An 18,660-nucleotide genomic window follows, 5' to 3' on the forward strand; every position below is an offset into this window, starting at 1 on the left:
AATTTCCAATTTGTTACACTGAAGCAAAATCAGCCTGTCTTGCTGTTCAATAAAAAGTGAGAGTAGCTTTACTGACTAAAAACTAGGTCACATCTACAGAGCTCTTTAGCTCCAGCTTTCAGGTTTAAGCACAGGGGTCGTATATTGAACACAACCTTGAAAAATTGAAATTAGTACAAGTATAATCTGAACATGGATTGAAGGATTTGGCTCTTTCACTTAGTCCCAAATTTTCCATTATAAAATAAGTTTAGATTTGGCAAATAATACCTGAAGGCAGTGTAACAAACACACGGTTCAACATATTTTCACTAGCAAGTTGCCAGGAAAATACAACAAATGATTAGACTGACTGACTGAATTATTCCCAGTATGTAAACATTTTTGCAGATATCCCTGCTCTTAAATCACATTTTTCTCCTTCCTTACCACGATGGCTGAATAATAACAGAATATCAGAGATAGCTTTCAACAGAGTCATTTAAAATTAATACGGATCCTGTGGTGTTTGAGATTTTGCAGGACTGCGGTGCTTTTCTGTGCAATCTCAATGAGAATTTTGTTTAAAAAAGGTTTGTGTCTTGGCCATGTATCAAACTGGTACTGGGGAGAAATTTCTTCACCTCCAGCTTTTGCAGTTGTGCTGCTGAAATCCTTGGAAGTTCTCACGTACCAGGTAGAAAACATCGTACACAGCCTGCAAAGCTCTCTGGAAACTGACCCGTGCCTGAATCCCTGCTGATGCCAGCGTCTCTGACCACAGGCAGGGCAAGCTCGTGTATCTTTGGATGCTTCAGCTGGTTTTGGCTGGCGGAACTGTGATTGCTGAACATCTCGAAATAGCACGGCTTTGGCACCTGCTGAGGAAAGCAGCTCCTCGCACAGCAGCAGGACTCCCCCGCGCTCGGCGGGTGTGTCTGCACACAAAGCCGAGGTGTGAGCTGGGCATGAGAAAGAGCCCCTGCTCCTGCTCTCACCTATCGCTGCAACAACAATTACGGGCTATTAAAGGAAAGTGCTTTATTGACTGCTGATTGCAAAAGCAACAGATGGTTTTCGCAGATCCCTGCCCTCCCCATAGCCTTTATCACCTCCTCCTCCTGTCCCCTCCCCACTGCAGGTTTCTGCCTCCTGGTACTGCACAGCTTGGCAAACAGATGCAGTTGCTTATTACAACAAGCAGGCAGGACAATATTTATCTCTACTGTTCAAATCAACTACTGGCTGCATTTAGCGCTCTCCCGTGAGGAGGTGATACACACCAGTGACCTGTCCCTGCTCCCACATCTCCGCTATGCTGGTGACCCCTGACTGGTATCGGTCCCTCCTAAATTGCAGCTGCAGCCTGTTAAGCTTTGTAAAGCACAGCAATGCCACACTCTCAGTTAACACAAAGCACCTGCAAACACCGTATCCCGAATTAGGGAGGGTGGGACTTGTGGAGACCAGGCTGCATCACAGAGTCAGCGTGCGCAAATCCACACGAACGTGGTGTCTTTCTGTTCTGCCCCTTGGAGAGGTCACCAGCTGATCCAAGCTTTAGCTGTGTGCAACCCTTCCCTATTTCTCAGTGTAGCTTCACATCCACTAATATTTCACTTCTTGTGTGGGGAGCTGCTTTGCAGGGCAGGGTGGTGCTTTAGGTTGCAGTTCTAGGTGGAAAGGCAGTAACAGGTTTAAAGGTTCTCACTTTCTTTTTTGCTGGGTCAAGACAGTTGTTCAGAGATGCAATTCCACAGTCGACTGGAGGAGAAGAATTGTAGGGAAAATAAATTGCAGCACTGGACTTACACACATAAGCAAGAGCCCTCTTAAACCAGGGCTGTTAGAAGAAAAATACACTGAAAACACACCCAGAAAGCTGCTGTGCTGTGACACTTTGCAGGCCTGAAATACCCCTCAGGACTTGTGTCCTGCTGGGCACAAGACCCATGTTCTTGCTTTGCTTTCAACAAAAATCATGTGGAAACTGAACTAGACAAAAAAGATTGCAAACAGGATGGTGAAACTTTTAACACCTTGTGTCCTCTGGGAACAGAGCCACTTCTCTGGGACCCTGTGCACGCTCTTTTATTGCCAGAAAGTAACCCAAAACATTAGGACTGAACCGAAGAACGGAAGACAAGCTTCCTATGACTGCATATATGAAAAATGCAATCTTTTCCACTCCATTCAAAAGCATCCCTCTTCAGAATAATATTTAAGTACTTGCCTTAACCTCAGGAAACTTTCTTCAACACATGAAAGTCAACAGCACTCTCAAAGTACAGGATGAAAGTTAAAAAGGGATTTATAAATGCTGTCTTGAATAAGGACTGATTTAATCACAGGCAGAAGAGATTTCCTGAATCAAGACCTCACAACTTAAGCTAATACCATGTTACTCTGTGTTAGGCAACTGTGCTTTTCATTTGGTCTTATGGATGTTGTTACCAGAACCAGATCAGCTCTAACAAAGAACATCTGACTTGAACAGTTTTGAATTCCAGACACTAAATTCCTAAAGTAATTTTTAAAAATTAGCTGACAGGAAAGCTCTGAGCCAGCTAAGCTGCCAGAAAAATGACTGGCTTAAGTACTACATTTTGTTGTGTTGTTTGAGCTGATTTATCAGTTCCTTTGTAGCTGAACAATTAACCTTTATTTACCAAAAACTGGTGATGTTTTTGGACAAGCAACTGGATAGTTGCTCACAGATCTTTTAGCGTGTTAAAAATGTTATGTGTGTATTTTGCCTCCAAAGTCTATTATAATGGAAAGTCACTGAAAGGTGTTCATTCTTTTGTTAGCTGGGTGAATGAGCCTCACTATGAGGATTAGCTATCTATCATATAATAAGATTTGTGAGATTTAAGTGTCAATTTAATTTTCTACCCTTGGTATTTGCTTAAAGATTACCATTAGAAAAAAAATCCATCTAATAATTTACAAGAACACGTAATGAAGAATAATTTTTTTGTTCACTGTTTGTGATCTTTTCCTTTTCTCTGGAGGGCTCTTCAGCCCCTTGCTTTGGGTGTAAGACCTGAAGTCTGAAAGGGGGTTGTCTCTCCATCTGCTTTTTGAGTCAATTTTTGCATTCTTTTTTCTGGAGGTGATTTGTGCCCCAAGACAACCCTGAAAAAACTTGGGCCATGGGCAGGGGTTACAAAAAGCTACAGCAATTTCTCTCATGTTATGCATGCTTGTGACCTACATAGCCACGAGTTCAGCCTGGTGACTCCAGTTAGACAGGAGTATTTATGGAGCCAGGTGTGTCCATGCCGTCCTTCTGCCTCTAGGAAACGTCTGAGTTATGTCCCTCTGAAGGTGCAAGAGGGAGTGACTTTTCTCCCAATTCCAATCCATGTTTCAAGGAGGCATTGCACCCAAGAGCTTTGCTTGCTCTCTTGCTCAGGTTTTTTAAGAACTGCATTCTTAGCCTCTGCCCTACTGCCCCACAGCTTTGCTGTGTAGGCCCAGGCTCTGGAGAACCACCTCTTCCTTGCAGCTCCATAGCTATTTTTCCCAATTCAGGGGAAAAAGCAAATCAGAATGTCAGCAGCCTGGAGCTGAGTCTCTATCAACCTTCTCTCAAAATCACAGACCATACAGCATTAGCATGGATGCCTCACAGAGCTCTGAATCTGGAGGAGTTTAACTTTGGAAAACCTTTATGCATGACAGAATATGTCAAAGGAACCTGCACTACGCTCACAATACACAATTTCTGCTTGACTTTGCAGAGCTTGTGGGGGTTGAGGGTTCTGTGCATTTGTGTTTGATGTGGTTTGATCTAGACTAGTAGAATCAGTAGCTTTATCCCTGTCCAGAGCCTAAATTGGCAATTAAAAAATAAGCCTCTTCAGGAGGCTCTGCTTCCTACTTTCTTTCCTCATTTCCTCATTTCCTCAGGCTTGGAAGTTCCCATGCAAGCCCCTCTGAAGGGGCTGCTATTAATTTAAGCACAATCTTGCTGTCTTACACCATCCAGATTTAGGGCTCAGTCTTAAAATCTGTGCCTGCTGCTACAAGCAACCCTCTTGCAATATGTCTGCAAGCCTGATCTCATCATACATCTCAAAATCACAATTCCTCACAAGAAAAGAGTTAGGAGGACATTTCAGAACTGCCATGATGTCCAGAAGGAGTAACATGGCTAAGTTTTCCAACCACCCCAGAAAGGGCAGACGCCATAAATCAGCAGAGCAGAGACAGAACTGGGTAGTACAAATATAGTTCATAACAAAAGGTTCAACAGGATCTAGCTAGAGCAAGCACAAAACAATGTGGAGAAACAGTTTAAGCTGATTTATTGTAGCTTTTCAAAAAGCAAGCCCTCACTGAGAATAACTCTTGAGTGGTTAATACAGGGAAAAGAGAGGAAGAAAACTTCAGGTGGGGGTGGGAGAGAAAGAATTATTGGGTCCTTGCAACTGCATAGCTCTGGGTAAATCTCTGCAAAGTTAACATTTAACATCAGCTGTATTTAGTTTCAAGGAGGCTTTGAAGCAATATTTTAGGGGACATGAAGCTGAGATCAGAGGTGAAATGCCTGGTGTGTAGCTTAAAACTCGTGGGTTGGATCTTCCCACCCCTTTCTTGGATGAAACTGAGGAGGAGGGATTCTAGGGTTACATGGACTGCCTCGGAGAGACACTCCTCCACTTTGATATCAGAGATGGGATTTTCTGTGGCAGAACTGACTGCCAGACCTGCTGCTCTGAACCTGCAAGGCAGACAAGATCCCCGGAGGCTTGGGCAACTCAGGGTTGGATCTGAGCTTTCTCCTTCCCTTCTACAGAGCACAAGAAGCCTTGAAAGAAGGATTATGACTGCTGTTTCCAGCAAGGCAAGGAGTAGGCATTGCCACACACAGGACTGAGGAAGGGAGGATGTGTGACATAACTGTCACATATAGATGTCACATAACATGTCACACCCAGACAGAACTGCCCCAGGACCTGACTGGGAGGAGTGCTGGAACTGACATCCCAGTCCTGTGCTTTGCTCTGCTTCAGCCCTTGCTCAGTACAAGGCCTACAAGGGAGATAAAATGGAGGTCATATCTCCCAAGGGGAGCTACAAGGATAGATGCCCAAAGCAGTCAGTGTCTGTCTAAAAAAACTGTGCAAAACATTGCTTAAATAGAAGACATCAGCTGCAAAATTCAAGTCAATCTGAAATCACACCTGAATTTTTTAGATTAGCTTTGGGGTGTGGAGGGAGAATATGCCAAGAAACAAAAGAGTTTCTGGCACAGATCCCCTTGGAAATCAGGAAAAATAAAATACTTCTGGTTAGTTTAATTAAAAATTCATTCTCACTTGGAAGCAAAGCCACTGCAGATGAGTGATGGCTGCAGGGCCACCACTCTCAATGGAGAGCCAACAGACAGGGAGTAAGAGCAAGAACAGTTTTCACAGACTCTCCCTCCTCTTCACTTGCACTGAATGTTTAATGATTTCCAAAGGGACAAAAATGACTGTTTAGCCAGTCGTGTAGCAGTTTCTTCTTGAAATCAAAATGCAGATACTGCCTTGTGAGCCAAAGCCTTGGAAATAGAAAGGCCTGTGTAATGAGATGGACTGTCCTTTACAAGCATGAGAAAGCTGCATTTGAAGGGCCAGAAGCTTCTTCTGCACAGTTGCTATCGCTTAAACTCAGCACTACTTGCTAGTTCAGGACTACAGCTGCTCTCTGAACAAGAAAAGGGTTTTTTTATATAAAAGCATGTCTCTGTTTCAAAGTAGCTGTTCCTTTTTACTGAACTCCCTTGCAGCCTTGGCATATTTGGAACACTGGAACCTGTTCCAGTGACAAGTCATTATTGCTGCTAGAAGTTCATAGCCTGACAAATCCAACTCAACCCTAAAAGACCAAGGAAGCTTCCTAGAAAGGAACAAGGTGTGCTTCATTAAGGGATGAGCTCAAGCCTTGCAAGAATGCTCCCTACGTGGCATCCCAACCACATTTTGACAATTTAATCTCACTATTTGGCATAGCACAGAAGATGGAAATAGACTGCAGTATTCATATATTGAGGTGAGGAGTTTTAGATACGCCTCTGCAGCTTTCAAATGATGGAAACTAGTTTATTTAGTAAAGCCATCCCTCTGGTTAGATCCACACAAGTACTTGGTAATGTATAAGTCCTTAGGAACATGCTCCTTGCTTGGTTATTTTCAAATATTTGTTAAGAAGGGCTTGAGACAAATAATCGAGTGCTGCAGAGAACACCACATCTAAACGTTAAGCAGCATTTGCTGAAGTCCTCTAAGACAAGTCTGCAGACTTCTTCTGACCTCAATTCTTTCACAAGGTATTTTTCATGCAGGACTTCAGTCGTAGTCTGAACCCAAGTGCCCCAGAGGTTCTTCGTAGTCAATCCCCGCCCCCCTCCCAAATCAATGGTTCTTAAAAATGGGCTTTTCCATGGTTCAGACTCTAGCCATGGCTCTGATCACCTCCAGTATCAAGCTGCTGTTTCAGGGAGTAGATGGTACAGGCAACCCACGACAAGCAATACTGAACAAGTTATTACAGGGAGAATTCAGCTCAGCACCCCAGCACCTGTGCAGGGAAGAGGCTGAAAAGAACACACCTGGCACAAGAGGGTCACAACGTTTCTGAGCTAGTTCTTGCAATCAAAACTGCATGACTGAAGTACTTTCATCAGGCATTTGGGGCTTACGTGGGCAAATCTTCACTAGCTGGGAATCACAGAACGGTTTGGGTTGAAAGGGACCTTAAAGATCACCTAGTTCCAACCCCCCTGTCATGGTCAGGGACACCTTCCAGGATGAGAGCTGTGAATAAAGAAGGAGCAAGAAAGGAGATGACACTTTACCTGTTCTGTGAAGCCAAGATACTATGTTATTATGACTTTTTAATAATGCACTGACTGTGCAGTTCCCATTTGTATAGCAATGGTTTAAAGAGAGACTCCAATTCCCTGAAATACTTAGACCCAACAGTACTGTTTGTGGCCAGGCAATTCCACCCCTAATGTAGAACTCTTGATTACTTCCTGCAGAGTCAATTGCCTGTCCTCACTTACACCTTCCTGATCCAATTTTGTCAGCAGTCCTCTGTGTTGGCAGAGATCTTAATTGGTTATTCTTAACTAACTGACAAATTCATTTTAAGTTCAGATGTCGCAGGTAGCATGAGTCTCTAAATTGCCAAGCTTTTTCCACACTATTTTCTAAAATCTAGGGTGGAATTATCCCATAAACTTAGAGACAGAAACTCAAGGGTTGATTTCTTAATCATAAAGCGCTTATGTATATTTTAACATATTTTGAGATTAAACACATTAATTTCCAGTCTAATCTTGGCACATCCCAGTGCTGCACTTCAGCCTTGCCCAGCTATGAGAGGAATCTTTGCAGCAAGAGGCTTTACAGGCTCTGTCAAAATCAATATCAGCAGCTACTCCTCTGGGAAATTAGGAATGTCACAGGCAAAGCATTTGCCAAGGCTTTCAGCATGTTCCAATTAATTTACTATTCCATGTTTGCTGTAGACCTGAGGCAGGAAGGAAAGTTGAATGTAAGCAGTTAAACATGAGGCATGGAATGCTGCTAAGACAGTGATCACTGCAACAGGGGCTTCAAAGGCTGAAATGTTTATTCGTGTTTTGAACCAAAGTGAATTTTAATCACAGGTGAGGTGCAATGGTTTACCCACTTAAGAGCTGGATACAGACTTCAGCCTATGGCTGCCAAATCCAGATGTGTTATTTCTTGGCTTTACTGAGCTAATCTGGGTGTCCAAAGGCTTTAGCTACTGCATGCTTGGTTCCTAAAATGTTGTTTCATTTCTAACACTAAGGCAGCTTCACCTCTGGCAGTGAGGGCTGCCATGCTAACATAAATAAGGAACCAACCTGCCATGAGTTTTAATCACTGCCTTGTTGATTTGCTCTCGAAAAGGGCCAGATGTAATAGCTTTAAGATCCAAAATGTGAATGGGGACCTGTCCAACTTGAAGTGCAACTACTAGAATAAAGATGGGTGGTAACAATAAAAGAAGTCTTTAGTTAGATGAGTCCTTGGCTGCAATCATTTTAGGTACAAGCAAAGAAAGCCAAAGGCATGTGGGATGTCTTTTCTGCAGAAAAGCTTAAAATAGAAAAGGAAATCAATACTCATTTACAGTATCTGGCAGTCACTGAACCAAAACATACATGTACACCTACAGCTGAGCAGAAATAACAGCATTTATTTAAACCACAAGCTGTTATTCTGCTGCAGGAATGCTGTGTTTCATGTGGAGCACTTCACCAGAGACTGTACCACATATTTCTGACCATTTTTAAAAAGCCTCAGCAATATCCAGGGCAAATACCACAGTTATGAGCCCCAACAGCCAGGCCAGCTTCGACTCCTTCGATTCGCAGCAAAGAAAGAGTGAGAGCTGGTGTGGAGGAGAATGTGCTCAGCAGGAAGCAAACCTCTGATAGGCAGAACCTTTAAATGATGCTTCAAAAGAGAAAAGTACACCTGTGTGTAAGAACGAGGCAATGTTTCCACTCTGTGAAATTATGGGCTTCAAAGGAAGGAATAGTGTTTAACAAATCAGCATTCCCCAAACACTGAAAGTGAAATGAAATGTAAACAAAGTGAATCTGCTGATTGCTTGTTTTTTTTCCATTCCCCTGCTCTGAGAAATGTGACCAGTAAATAAACAGGATAAATAATAACAGCAGCTGGCTTTTGTACAACACTCCTCATACAGAAAACCCAAAATGTTTTACAAAGGGTGCAAGCAGGCTGCTTGCAGAGGTCACATGAGGCAGAGATGAATGGCACCTCAAGAGATCCTCTGATCCATCACCCCATCCCAAGCAAGGATCAATCCTTCTTCCCACTGCCACATAAACTGAGCACAGAGGTAAAAAGCCTTGCCCATGGCAACACAGCATGCCAGAGGCGAGGATGGACACACAGCATGAGTCAAAACCTGACCCTACGGCAGCCAACAGGAGCTTAACAGCAGAGTTAAGATATCACCATGGGTTCCCTGTGCTACATGCATGGGGCCACTGTGAACCTGGAAAGAAAAAAGTCAATTTAATAAAAGCTTTCTGTCCTAATGACTTTGTGGGCATCTAATAACGTCAGAGAGATGCTCTGTGCATTTTCAGGACAACCTGGGCTGAGATGCTCCATGCGCCTTGTTTGGGGAGGCACAGAGGATGACTGAATGCTGATTGCTTGAATGTCTTTTTAATAACGTGAGATTATGAATGCTACTCAGAATACAGATTTTAATGCTCCAAACATTGTAGACTAGCTCTCCCACAAAATTGAAAAAATGAAGAAAAAGCTTAACCATTAAGTCAGCTAGATGTTATCTTACAGAAATTTAATTACTTGCTGCTTCCTCGTCATTCCTCATGCCTTTCACCCAGCAAATTAAGCCACTGCAGATTTCTGGAATTTGACAGCTGAATTTGAAAGCCCACTGAGATAGTTTTGAAAATAAAAGTAAGAAGTCTGTTAAAAAATGATAAAAAAAAGCTCATCTTGTCTGTTGGTGAACCAACTAACCTGCTGACACCTACAGCAAATTAAACCAAATTATATTCTAAAGAAAGGCCAATGATTTAAGTCTTATTCCCTCACTCTGCAAGCTTCAAGCTGGAGCAAGGAAGAAAGAAAACATAGAGAGCAAGACATTTATTACAGGTCAGACAGATGTCTGAAAAAGATTAGCAGTCTTTCTTGCATACCAAATCTATAGTAGTTTGTATACTTTCTCCTTACCCATCTGTACACAACACTGGAGCAAACGATTACTACCCTATTACTGCTGAATCTTTGGCGTTAACCCAGTTGTCAATATTTTGTTCCCTTTTTTCCCTGTTCTTTCCTTTCAACGATTGCTGCTGAGACCATTTACTTGTAGCAGAACAGCAGAAAACAACTAATGCATCACTTAGTAGATTTTATTTAAAATCTCTCTTCTAACACAAAGCCATCTTCAACCACCAGCTGCTCAAGGAATAACTTACTTTCTCTGGCAGCTTCCATCTAGAAACTCCAGCCCCAATTTGTATCACTTGACTGGATGACTACATCCAATTTTAGATAAGGAAACAAAAGTACTTAGAAATTGTGAGTGATTCTGTAAATCACTGGACATTGTGTCATTGTCTAATGACTGTCTTGACCATGTTTTGCCTGTTCTCTGCCCCTCGTTGACTTCTTTTTTCTGTTTTCTGACACTAAATTCTCTAGGTCTAGCAAGTTGCCTTTGCCATCACTCAATATGGGAGGATTCAGAGGCTTCCATCATCAAGTGCCTGCCAAACAGAAACAAAGATTGTTCCTGGCTGGAAAGCCAGTGTCTGATACAGAAGGGCGGACTCTTTCATGCCACTGGAAGTACTCATGAACTTTGGTGTTACTCAAGGTCCTGGGACATTGAAAACTGCTACAGGAAGAATGAATCCCTTCGAACACAAACAGACTGCATCCGTCTAGGAGGAACAAACACATTCCCAAGAAGAGAAAGACCAAGACCAAGACCTATCCCCTCTCTGCTGATGGGAATATCCCATAGGAGCATGCTTGGAGGTGGGTAAATCTGCTGCAGTGCTGTGGTCGCCAGGACAGTTTCCACCAGCTGGTCCCTTCCTGGCCCCAAGGGCACAGCTTGGTACCACTGTCTGGGCAGCGAGTCTGGTCAGCTTGGCAGTGCCTTCCTGACACCACCACCCAGTGACTCCCCCAAGTCTGGTTGCTTTAGAAGATGTTTATGGTCAGGACTAGCCCAAGGTTGGTATTTGGGATTGCTGTACCAGTATTTTTCTTTCAGTTAACATAAGTGAAATTTTACTGGTCTGCAAGAGGAAACCCTAGAGGAGGTATAATTTTAATGATGTCTAAAAACTTTACTTACCCTGCTAATTTCCTTATGGATAATAAGCCACACTGACACAGCGTCAGAATGTCTGTGCTGTAGAGTACAGGACAGGGATGGCTGGGTGTAGTCAAGGATATAAGTGGAGTGGGATGAGGTAAGGGACCTGCCTGAGCATATCTGTAGGAATCTCATGGGCAAGATGCAATACTATCTCCTTGGATACCTGGAATAATCAGCCATTTGCTATCAGGGTTGTGTCACATCTCTTGGATAAGGGACAATAGGATGATGGCTTCCATTCAAGTGGGAACACATTAGGACAATGACACGCCTGAACCTAGGGAAGGCAGTTCAGCCAAATATGTCTGCAGGGACAGCTCTTAGAACAATGCAGTTTCCCTAGAAGAACAAAGAGATCAGATGTTCACCCTGGCTCAAAAGAGGACAAAGTCACAGCAGTCTGAAGGGAACTTGAAAAGCCAACTCCTCTGCTACAGACATCTAGAAAAAACACCCTCTTTCAGCCAGAACAACTGTACCAGCCAACTCTTGTTGCAGATGTATTCACAGTGATCTAAAAGAGCTGCTGTGTGTTCCCAAGGGATGTTCCAAGAGTGCTGGAGAAATTGAAGCAAGGAACTGTGTGCAGCTCTTTTATTATTTCCACTAAACCCACATATTCCTAATAGCAGTAAAGTGCTCTTGCATCTGGAACCTTGATAAGATCACTGAGTTATCTGCTTCAGCTATTGTGTCACTACCAACAAATAGCTGGTTCAGAGCGGTCCCAGTTCGATGAGCTGAAGAAGGGGTCAGTGCAGGGTCTGCTCAGGATAAAAACACTTGGAGGGACCAATAGATCTCTAAATGCTGAGTGACCAACTTGGGCATCCATCAGAGTCGCGGCACAAAGCCAGTACTGATCATCACACTTGTATTCCAATTAAAAGCAAATGAACCATTTGTTTTACAGATGCCAGGTTTGCTCATCCTTCAGTCTCTGGCAGAATAATGTGCAGGAAAATTATTTTTACAACACTATCTCTAGATCATTTTTCTTCTTTTCTCCTATTTCTAGCTCTGCTTCTTATATTCACCATGCTGGACCGCATTGTTTCCAATTCCTCAGGTGGCACACAGAACCAACACTGATTTTGCTTTTTTTGCTGCTCTCAGGATCAGGATGAAATATTACTGCTTTGAGGCTCACAACAGGGAACTCCAAAAGTCACCTTGTTCCCAGACACTGATGTCACAAAGTTGAACACCTGTGCTCAGAAGCAGATCCTAACAGGGCAATGAGCAAAAGGGACAGCTTAATTACTATTGTTATTCCATTTGCAATTCACCTTTTTCCTGGGGTCCTGTGGAATAAAAGGTAGATTTGCTTGTGTTGGATGCTCCTGTGGAGACTGAAAAAAAATTATCCTACTGAAAAAGCCTGTTGGAAATATCTGCAGTGAGAACCAAAGCTGCTCCCCTGTCAGAGTCCCTCTTACATGAAGCTGGTTTGCTAATTTGCCCATCCTCTGGAACCGCATAAGGAATCATAAAAGGATGCCCCCATTCACAGTGAATAAGACAGTCACATGGAGCAAAGATAACAGAGGCGTTAAAGGAACACATACACAGCTGATGAAAAGAAGGGAGGCTTTAGAATCTCAGGCAATAGCAATACAGCAAGCAAAGCCTGGAATGTTGATTCGACAATGATCATTGTTATTTCCCTTCGAAGTGTGTGCGATGGGATCAGGAAAACAGAGGGAGCTGAATTCATCCTATGGCAAACTGTGCTGACATAAGTCACTTTGCATCCTACAGATTTGGCTTTAATTTCAAGTTGACCTCATTAGTACAAACAAAGTGTTCTTCAAGAGTGACACTGAATTAGGAACTGCTTTAAGTATTTCTAGAGACTAACACAATACACTATAATTAAAGACATTATAATCAGTGACTTGATTTCTTTTGCTTTGACTTCACTTTGGCTTATTTATTTATTTATTCATTCATTCATTTTGGAAAGGTCTGAAAGCCAAATTCAATTTTGTCATCTGCTCATGCTGGGAGCTGTGCTGTTCTGGAAATGGTATGCACGTGCTGGTAATGAGATGCCAAAACCATCAAGCAATATTTACAATTTAAGGACCAGTTCAAATATAAAAGCAGTTTGTATTTCTGCACCACAGGCACATCTGCAAAGTCTTTGGGGAACAGAGAAATCTGTTTTCTCCTTATTGGCTTGGCCTTTCACTACTGACAAGTCAGAAGGAATGGCAGACATTCTTCAATGAGTAAAAGAAATGTGAAAAGTAAACAGAAAAGTGGGTGCTTTTTGTTTGTTTAATTTTGTATTTTTAAACACATCTCAGGTGTAGAACTGAAAGAACTCTTACGAAGGCACTGTTTACTCAGACAATTGCAACTCTGTTTACTTGAACTGTGGTCCCAATGTCTAAAGTTGAGCCAACCCATTCCAGTGTACATTACCAACGGCTCAGGAAGGCCCTTGTGACCCCCAGGCAGAGAACCACTATGGGTCCAGACAATCCTCTAAGCACACCTGGAGACCACTCTGTGAGAGACACTCACACACCATGCTAACTAGCCAGGTAGTGATTTCTCTCTGGTGGCTGAGGAAGCTCAGATTCATGGATGTCTGGAACTCACATTTTCAAGTGCATCCTCTAGCTACAAGTATCTGAAGTGCCCAGCTTCAAGTGACTGATCTACCAGGAGAGACTCGGGCATCACTGTCTAAAGTCAGTGGCAGCTGCAGCTATGAGCACCTTTGAAAAATTACTCTGAGTCCCTAAATCTCACAGGGTTTACTTGAGGTCAGGAAGAGGGGCTAAAAGTGCCCCAGAAGAAACTGTTTGTGCTTATCTAGGTAGTGACAAGAGTGGAGAAAGCATCCAGAAAAGGCTACGGGGATACAGACCAGAGAGGAAGAAGGTCACCTCTGAAGTTCCTCAGGCCCTTTAGGGGCCTCAAAGGAAATGTCTTGACTTCTCCTCCCAACTTTCCTTCCCCTTCCTCATCAACCTCTATTCTTAGCAGCTTTGTCTGAGAGCTGGAAAAAGAACACAGTTTCTTAATTCCTCACCTCCTGTTACCTCATATTTTGACTCCGAGTGCTCAGGGTGGTGGCAGTGGTTTAAGCCTTGAATGGAGCTGTTGTTTATGTTTACACAATGACTGCTTTCCCATTAAAGTAGGGTTTCTTTGGCTACTGGGACATGCAATAGGCATGAGATCAGTCCTGTTTGGTTCAAATGATTTAATTCCTCCAAACAACATTGCATAGCCCTGAAAATGCCATGCCTTGCCCAGATCTTAAGCACTGCACTCAGCAGTGAGCACTTGGTGCCAAAGAGTTACCCGTTTTCACACTCCACAAATCCCACTGTTGGCACAAAACATGAAAACGACACCAGGACATACTGCTTTTTCTTCCCTGCTGCATTCAAAAAGACCACTTAATTACACTTTAACATGGAACTGGCTCAACAAGTTGGGCAGCTTGCAGGGCTGCTGGCTGGGGAAGCTGCACCTGCACTGCTGCCAGCAGGCAGCAAGAGAAGACGAAACCCAGGCCCCAGCTCTGCTGTTGGGAGTGACTTCCCATCCGAAAAACAAGTGGAAAACACTGTCTTTCTTCTTCCTTATTCCCATTACTCCTTACTCCATCTACCCCATCTAATCATGATGACATCTGAGTGCCTTTGTGTGTCAGCTTCCTGTGAAGTAATCACCTAAATCCCCCTCTGAAACAAAGCGGACCCTGCTGAGGAACTCACAATAGGTGCCTTTCACTGGCAGGACAACCTTGGCCTCAGTGGCACTTACAACAAAGCTTCCATATGTGCACCAGTATGGGCTGATCAGTCAGATCAACACCACACCGGATCAGAGCCTGGGTATTTGTGAGCATGAAGCAAAAAAGCCTCACAAAATTCCCCCATCTTTCCGAAAAAATAGTTGTTGCTGGTTTTTTTTAAATATGCTATAACACATTAATCTGTCACAGCCCTTTATCCACGTTTATGAGTCTGTTCAAGGAGATAAAAGAGAAGCACCAGCTCCAAGGGGTGATGTCTGTCAGTCGTCCCCACTTTCAGAGACTGCCTGGCCATTGTCTGCTCTTCAACCCCGGGCTAGGGCTACTTTCTAATTTTTCCTTTGGCAGACATCCTGGGTTTTCCCCCTCCCTGGGGGAGGGATCAAAGGCAATAAGTTCTATTCTAATAGAAGACAAGTCAATGATAACCTTTGGGCATCTGCAGTGAAGAGGTATTTCTATAGCTCTAGCTGGGATTAGGCACATAATGGATCAATGAAAGATCCCACCGTTTGACGGTTATAGCATCATTCATTAGTGTTAAGATTTGAACCTGAATCAACAATTGAGTTAGAAGATTGAAAGAATTGCTTTCAGTATCTGAAATAAATTGTAACAGGCCTGTGGAAGTCCCCTGAGGTGTCTCTCTTTCTCTCCCTATACATATATATAGAGATCAGTTTTGCTGAACGTTTAAAATTAGATTAAAGTTGCTGAGCTTCTACATAGGAAGAAGCAAAAGCAGAGATTCTTATGAAAAGTGAAAGGGGGTAAAATAATGTATTTTTGGTTTGCCTATTAAAGCACTTCAAGAGCATTCTTGACTGCAGGATCAAGGCAGTGACTTGTTATTCAGTCACTTACCATCTCTCTCATACACAACAATTCATGAAGAGCTAATAATAAACAATACGCCCCCTCCTTACACACAAACACGCAAACACACACACTCAGGAGCTCCTTGTAAATGAGCAACACTGATCCCATCCACTTTTCTTGTCACAAAACTAGGTCAAGTTCACTCTTAATTAACTGCTTAGTGCACAGACCACTAAAAATATTAACTACCCAGAGGACTTAGACACCAGGTTTACAGTGTCAGCTCCTTACCATTTCTGGAACAAAGACCCATCCACCCACTACTAATTTGGTAAGAAATTAAACATGATAAAAAAGCAGTTCCACAACTGGGTGATGAATGTTATGGGTAGTTAATGACTAATTACCATTAAAATACAAAACAGCCTGGTTTCACTGCAGAACCTTGGTTTCCTAGCATTATTTTTCTGTAAAGGCAATCTTCACGTTGGTGCAAAGACTATGTAATGCAACAGTGCCAAAAACTTTCTTCCTTGTTTCTGAAAGGCAGCGAGTAGAAGCAACTATAAAATGCTCTGTAGACCAGGAGATCTTGAACCAGACCTGTGTCCTACAGCCCAACCAGTGCAGTGGAGCTATGGTGGGGTGGCTGCACTGTCCTCCCCTCTGGGGATGGTGTATTTTGGTGCTTGCCCACCCTCTATATTACCTGACTGCTAACCCAGCCCTATGTTATTCCCATTGTCCTTTAGTTTTGTAGGCATAAACCCCAAGGCCAGCTAACTTTGACCCATGTCCCTCTCTCACAGCAGTTACAGGTTGGTTTGGGCAGAGGATGATGTCTAACCTGTTGGATCATCAGGATATAGTTTAAATGCCTACAACAGATTGAACAAATTTTTCCTGTGTCTGTTTTCTAGCTGTGTAAAATCAACACAGCTCTTCCTGTTGGCTTGCAGAAGAAGAAAACAATTAAACAATATCTAGATTTTTATGAAGTAGGTACCTACATAACTAGTGGCAGCACAAATACCTGCCAAGCCAGCAGATACTGGAAGAAGAAAGATCATAACTATGAGAGCAACAGCAGATCATAATCAGCACAGAAAGCTATTACAGTGAAGAGATTATTTAAATTATAAAAAAAAAAATTAGAAAAATTTCTCTACCTGATTCTTTGTGTGTGTTTATTATACAGGTCAGTTTTGAAATTGCAATTGCCAGTGAGAAAGCTCCCTGAATCATTTACTAAGTATGAATAATTTAAAACCAATCAAAAAGCAATGCAGTCAAACATTGTCCCTGTTGCCCTGAGATTTCAGCTACTACTGTTGAAACTGAACTCAGGTGCTGATGTTAAGTTTGTTGACACTGAGAAAATCAGGAAGAGTGAACACCCCAAAGCTTGTATCCCTTTCCACCCTGACTGCCAGTGCTATTAGTTTGGGGATAGTTGTTTATTGCTGATAGGCAGCAGCCACCTGCCAGAGCCACTTGGTAGAATATTGAACTGCCAACCAAGCCAGCTGTGCAAGGAATGACAGTAACTCTGCTTTATAGCTGCAAGGCTGACTCGAGCAAGTAAAGGTTCAAGGAATGCAATCTTTACAGTAGGGGCTCTCTCAGCTGAGAGAAAGCTCTCTTAGATGCTCTGTAAAGCTCCATGTACACAGCCCTGTAATGCCAGTCAAGCTATAAATAATAATTACATTAACATAGTGGTATTTACTCATAGTAAAAAGGACATTTGCTTCAAAGTGCTCACCTGGGAGATGCTGCTGGCTTCCAATACCTGCAGAAGAGATACTGCCCATCAGCATTGATGATATGGGGCAGATCTCTGTATGGGATGTTTTGAGGACTCCGCTTTGGCGAACTTTCCTCTGGCATTCTGGAAGAATGACCTGCAAGGTGTTAGAAGAAAGAAGACATATTTTAAAACAGGTGAAGACAAGATAAAAGCTGATGGGCTTGGCCACCACAAACACTCAAGAAAGTCATTCACTAAGGCAAGCACCACTGATGAGAGGCTGCTTCCAAAACCCCAGCCAAAGAGCCCCCAAAAATCATTGCTTTAAAACAGAAATGTAGCAATTTTTTTTGTTCAGAAAAGGCTCAGATTTGGGGGTAGAGCATTGCGGGTGGGGAGAGGAAGAAGAAGGGAAGATCAATCCACCATCAGTACTTCATTTACAGCTTTCTATCCCACAGTTCTCCCATCTGTGTTTATTTTGCATCATTTTGTGAAACGGATCATAAAAAGAATATTTTAACTGCAATCAAGTGCAGATTGTGCAGCAGTCGCTACAGATATGAAAAGACAGCTGCATAAAAGATTCATCTCTGGCTGAACATCTCCAAAGAACAGTGGAGGGTACACAGCAGAGGTATCTGCCGCCGTGTCATCATTAAGATCTTCTCTGACATCTCGACAGGAAGGTGGCGGCGGTGGGGAGCGAAACATTTCCAGGAGAATTTGCCACAAACCTGTTTTCATCCTGTGCAAGGGTTTGCATTCTAGTGAGGAGCCGGCATCGCAAGTCAAACGCAAGCAGATGAGGCTTTTTGCATCTCGCTGCGGAGCCGCGTTCACACCCCGGCAGCCCCACGGTCCCCGGCGGGCGCCCGGCGGGTCCCTCCCGGCGCTGCGCGGGGATCGCCCCGGCTCCTCTCCCCGGCTCGCTCGCTCTTTGAGGAAAGTCGCTTGGGTAATTCACCACTTCTCGTTCATCACTTTTTTTTTCCCCTTCTCAAACAAATTGCGTGTGTGGGCTGAAGTGGCGGTGGTGGGAGGGGAGGCTGGGAAGGGTGGGGGAGAGGGAGGGCTGGCGGGTGGGAAAGCTGCAGTCCACTTTCCAGAAGCTGCTGCACGTACATCAAAGGCACCTTGAACACATGCAGCTGGAGCAGCTCACAAAGTTCCTGCCGCGGCAGGTTGTTTGCAACTTTACTTCCTTCCTGCCACTTACAGTTCGGAGGCCGCGGAGACGGGGGGAGGCGAGGGAGGGGGAGCCCTTTTCTCAAAGCGATCCCCGCTGCGAAGCCATCTCTCGTGTAAGCGCAACTTCCCCAGCCCCGCGCTGCCAGGCGGGGAGCGGGAGGGAGGGGACGAGGAGGAGGAGGAGGAGAAGGAGGAGGGAGGATCC

At 43.6% G+C, this 18,660-nt stretch overlaps 1 protein-coding gene across 6 annotated transcripts in view; it reads right to left on the minus strand.

The window, feature by feature from the left end:
- The window catches only part of MGLL (monoglyceride lipase), a 100,780-nt gene that overhangs the window by 42,292 nt on the left and 39,828 nt on the right, over positions 1 to 18,660 (minus strand). For 3 of the 6 annotated variants that reach the window (XM_048315246.1, XM_048315244.1, XM_048315245.1), the window contains one exon: positions 17,280 to 17,418. In XM_048315246.1, the coding sequence (XP_048171203.1) occupies positions 17,280 to 17,418 (139 nt within the window). Of the gene's footprint in view, positions 1 to 17,279; positions 17,419 to 18,001; positions 18,356 to 18,389; positions 18,413 to 18,483; positions 18,647 to 18,660 lie in introns of those variants that run through there. The other 3 variants (XM_048315249.1, XM_048315248.1, XM_048315247.1) reach the window with 3 other exon arrangements.

Source organism: Corvus hawaiiensis, chromosome 11 (assembly GCF_020740725.1).
Source record: "Corvus hawaiiensis isolate bCorHaw1 chromosome 11, bCorHaw1.pri.cur, whole genome shotgun sequence".
NCBI lineage: Eukaryota > Metazoa > Chordata > Aves > Passeriformes > Corvidae > Corvus > Corvus hawaiiensis.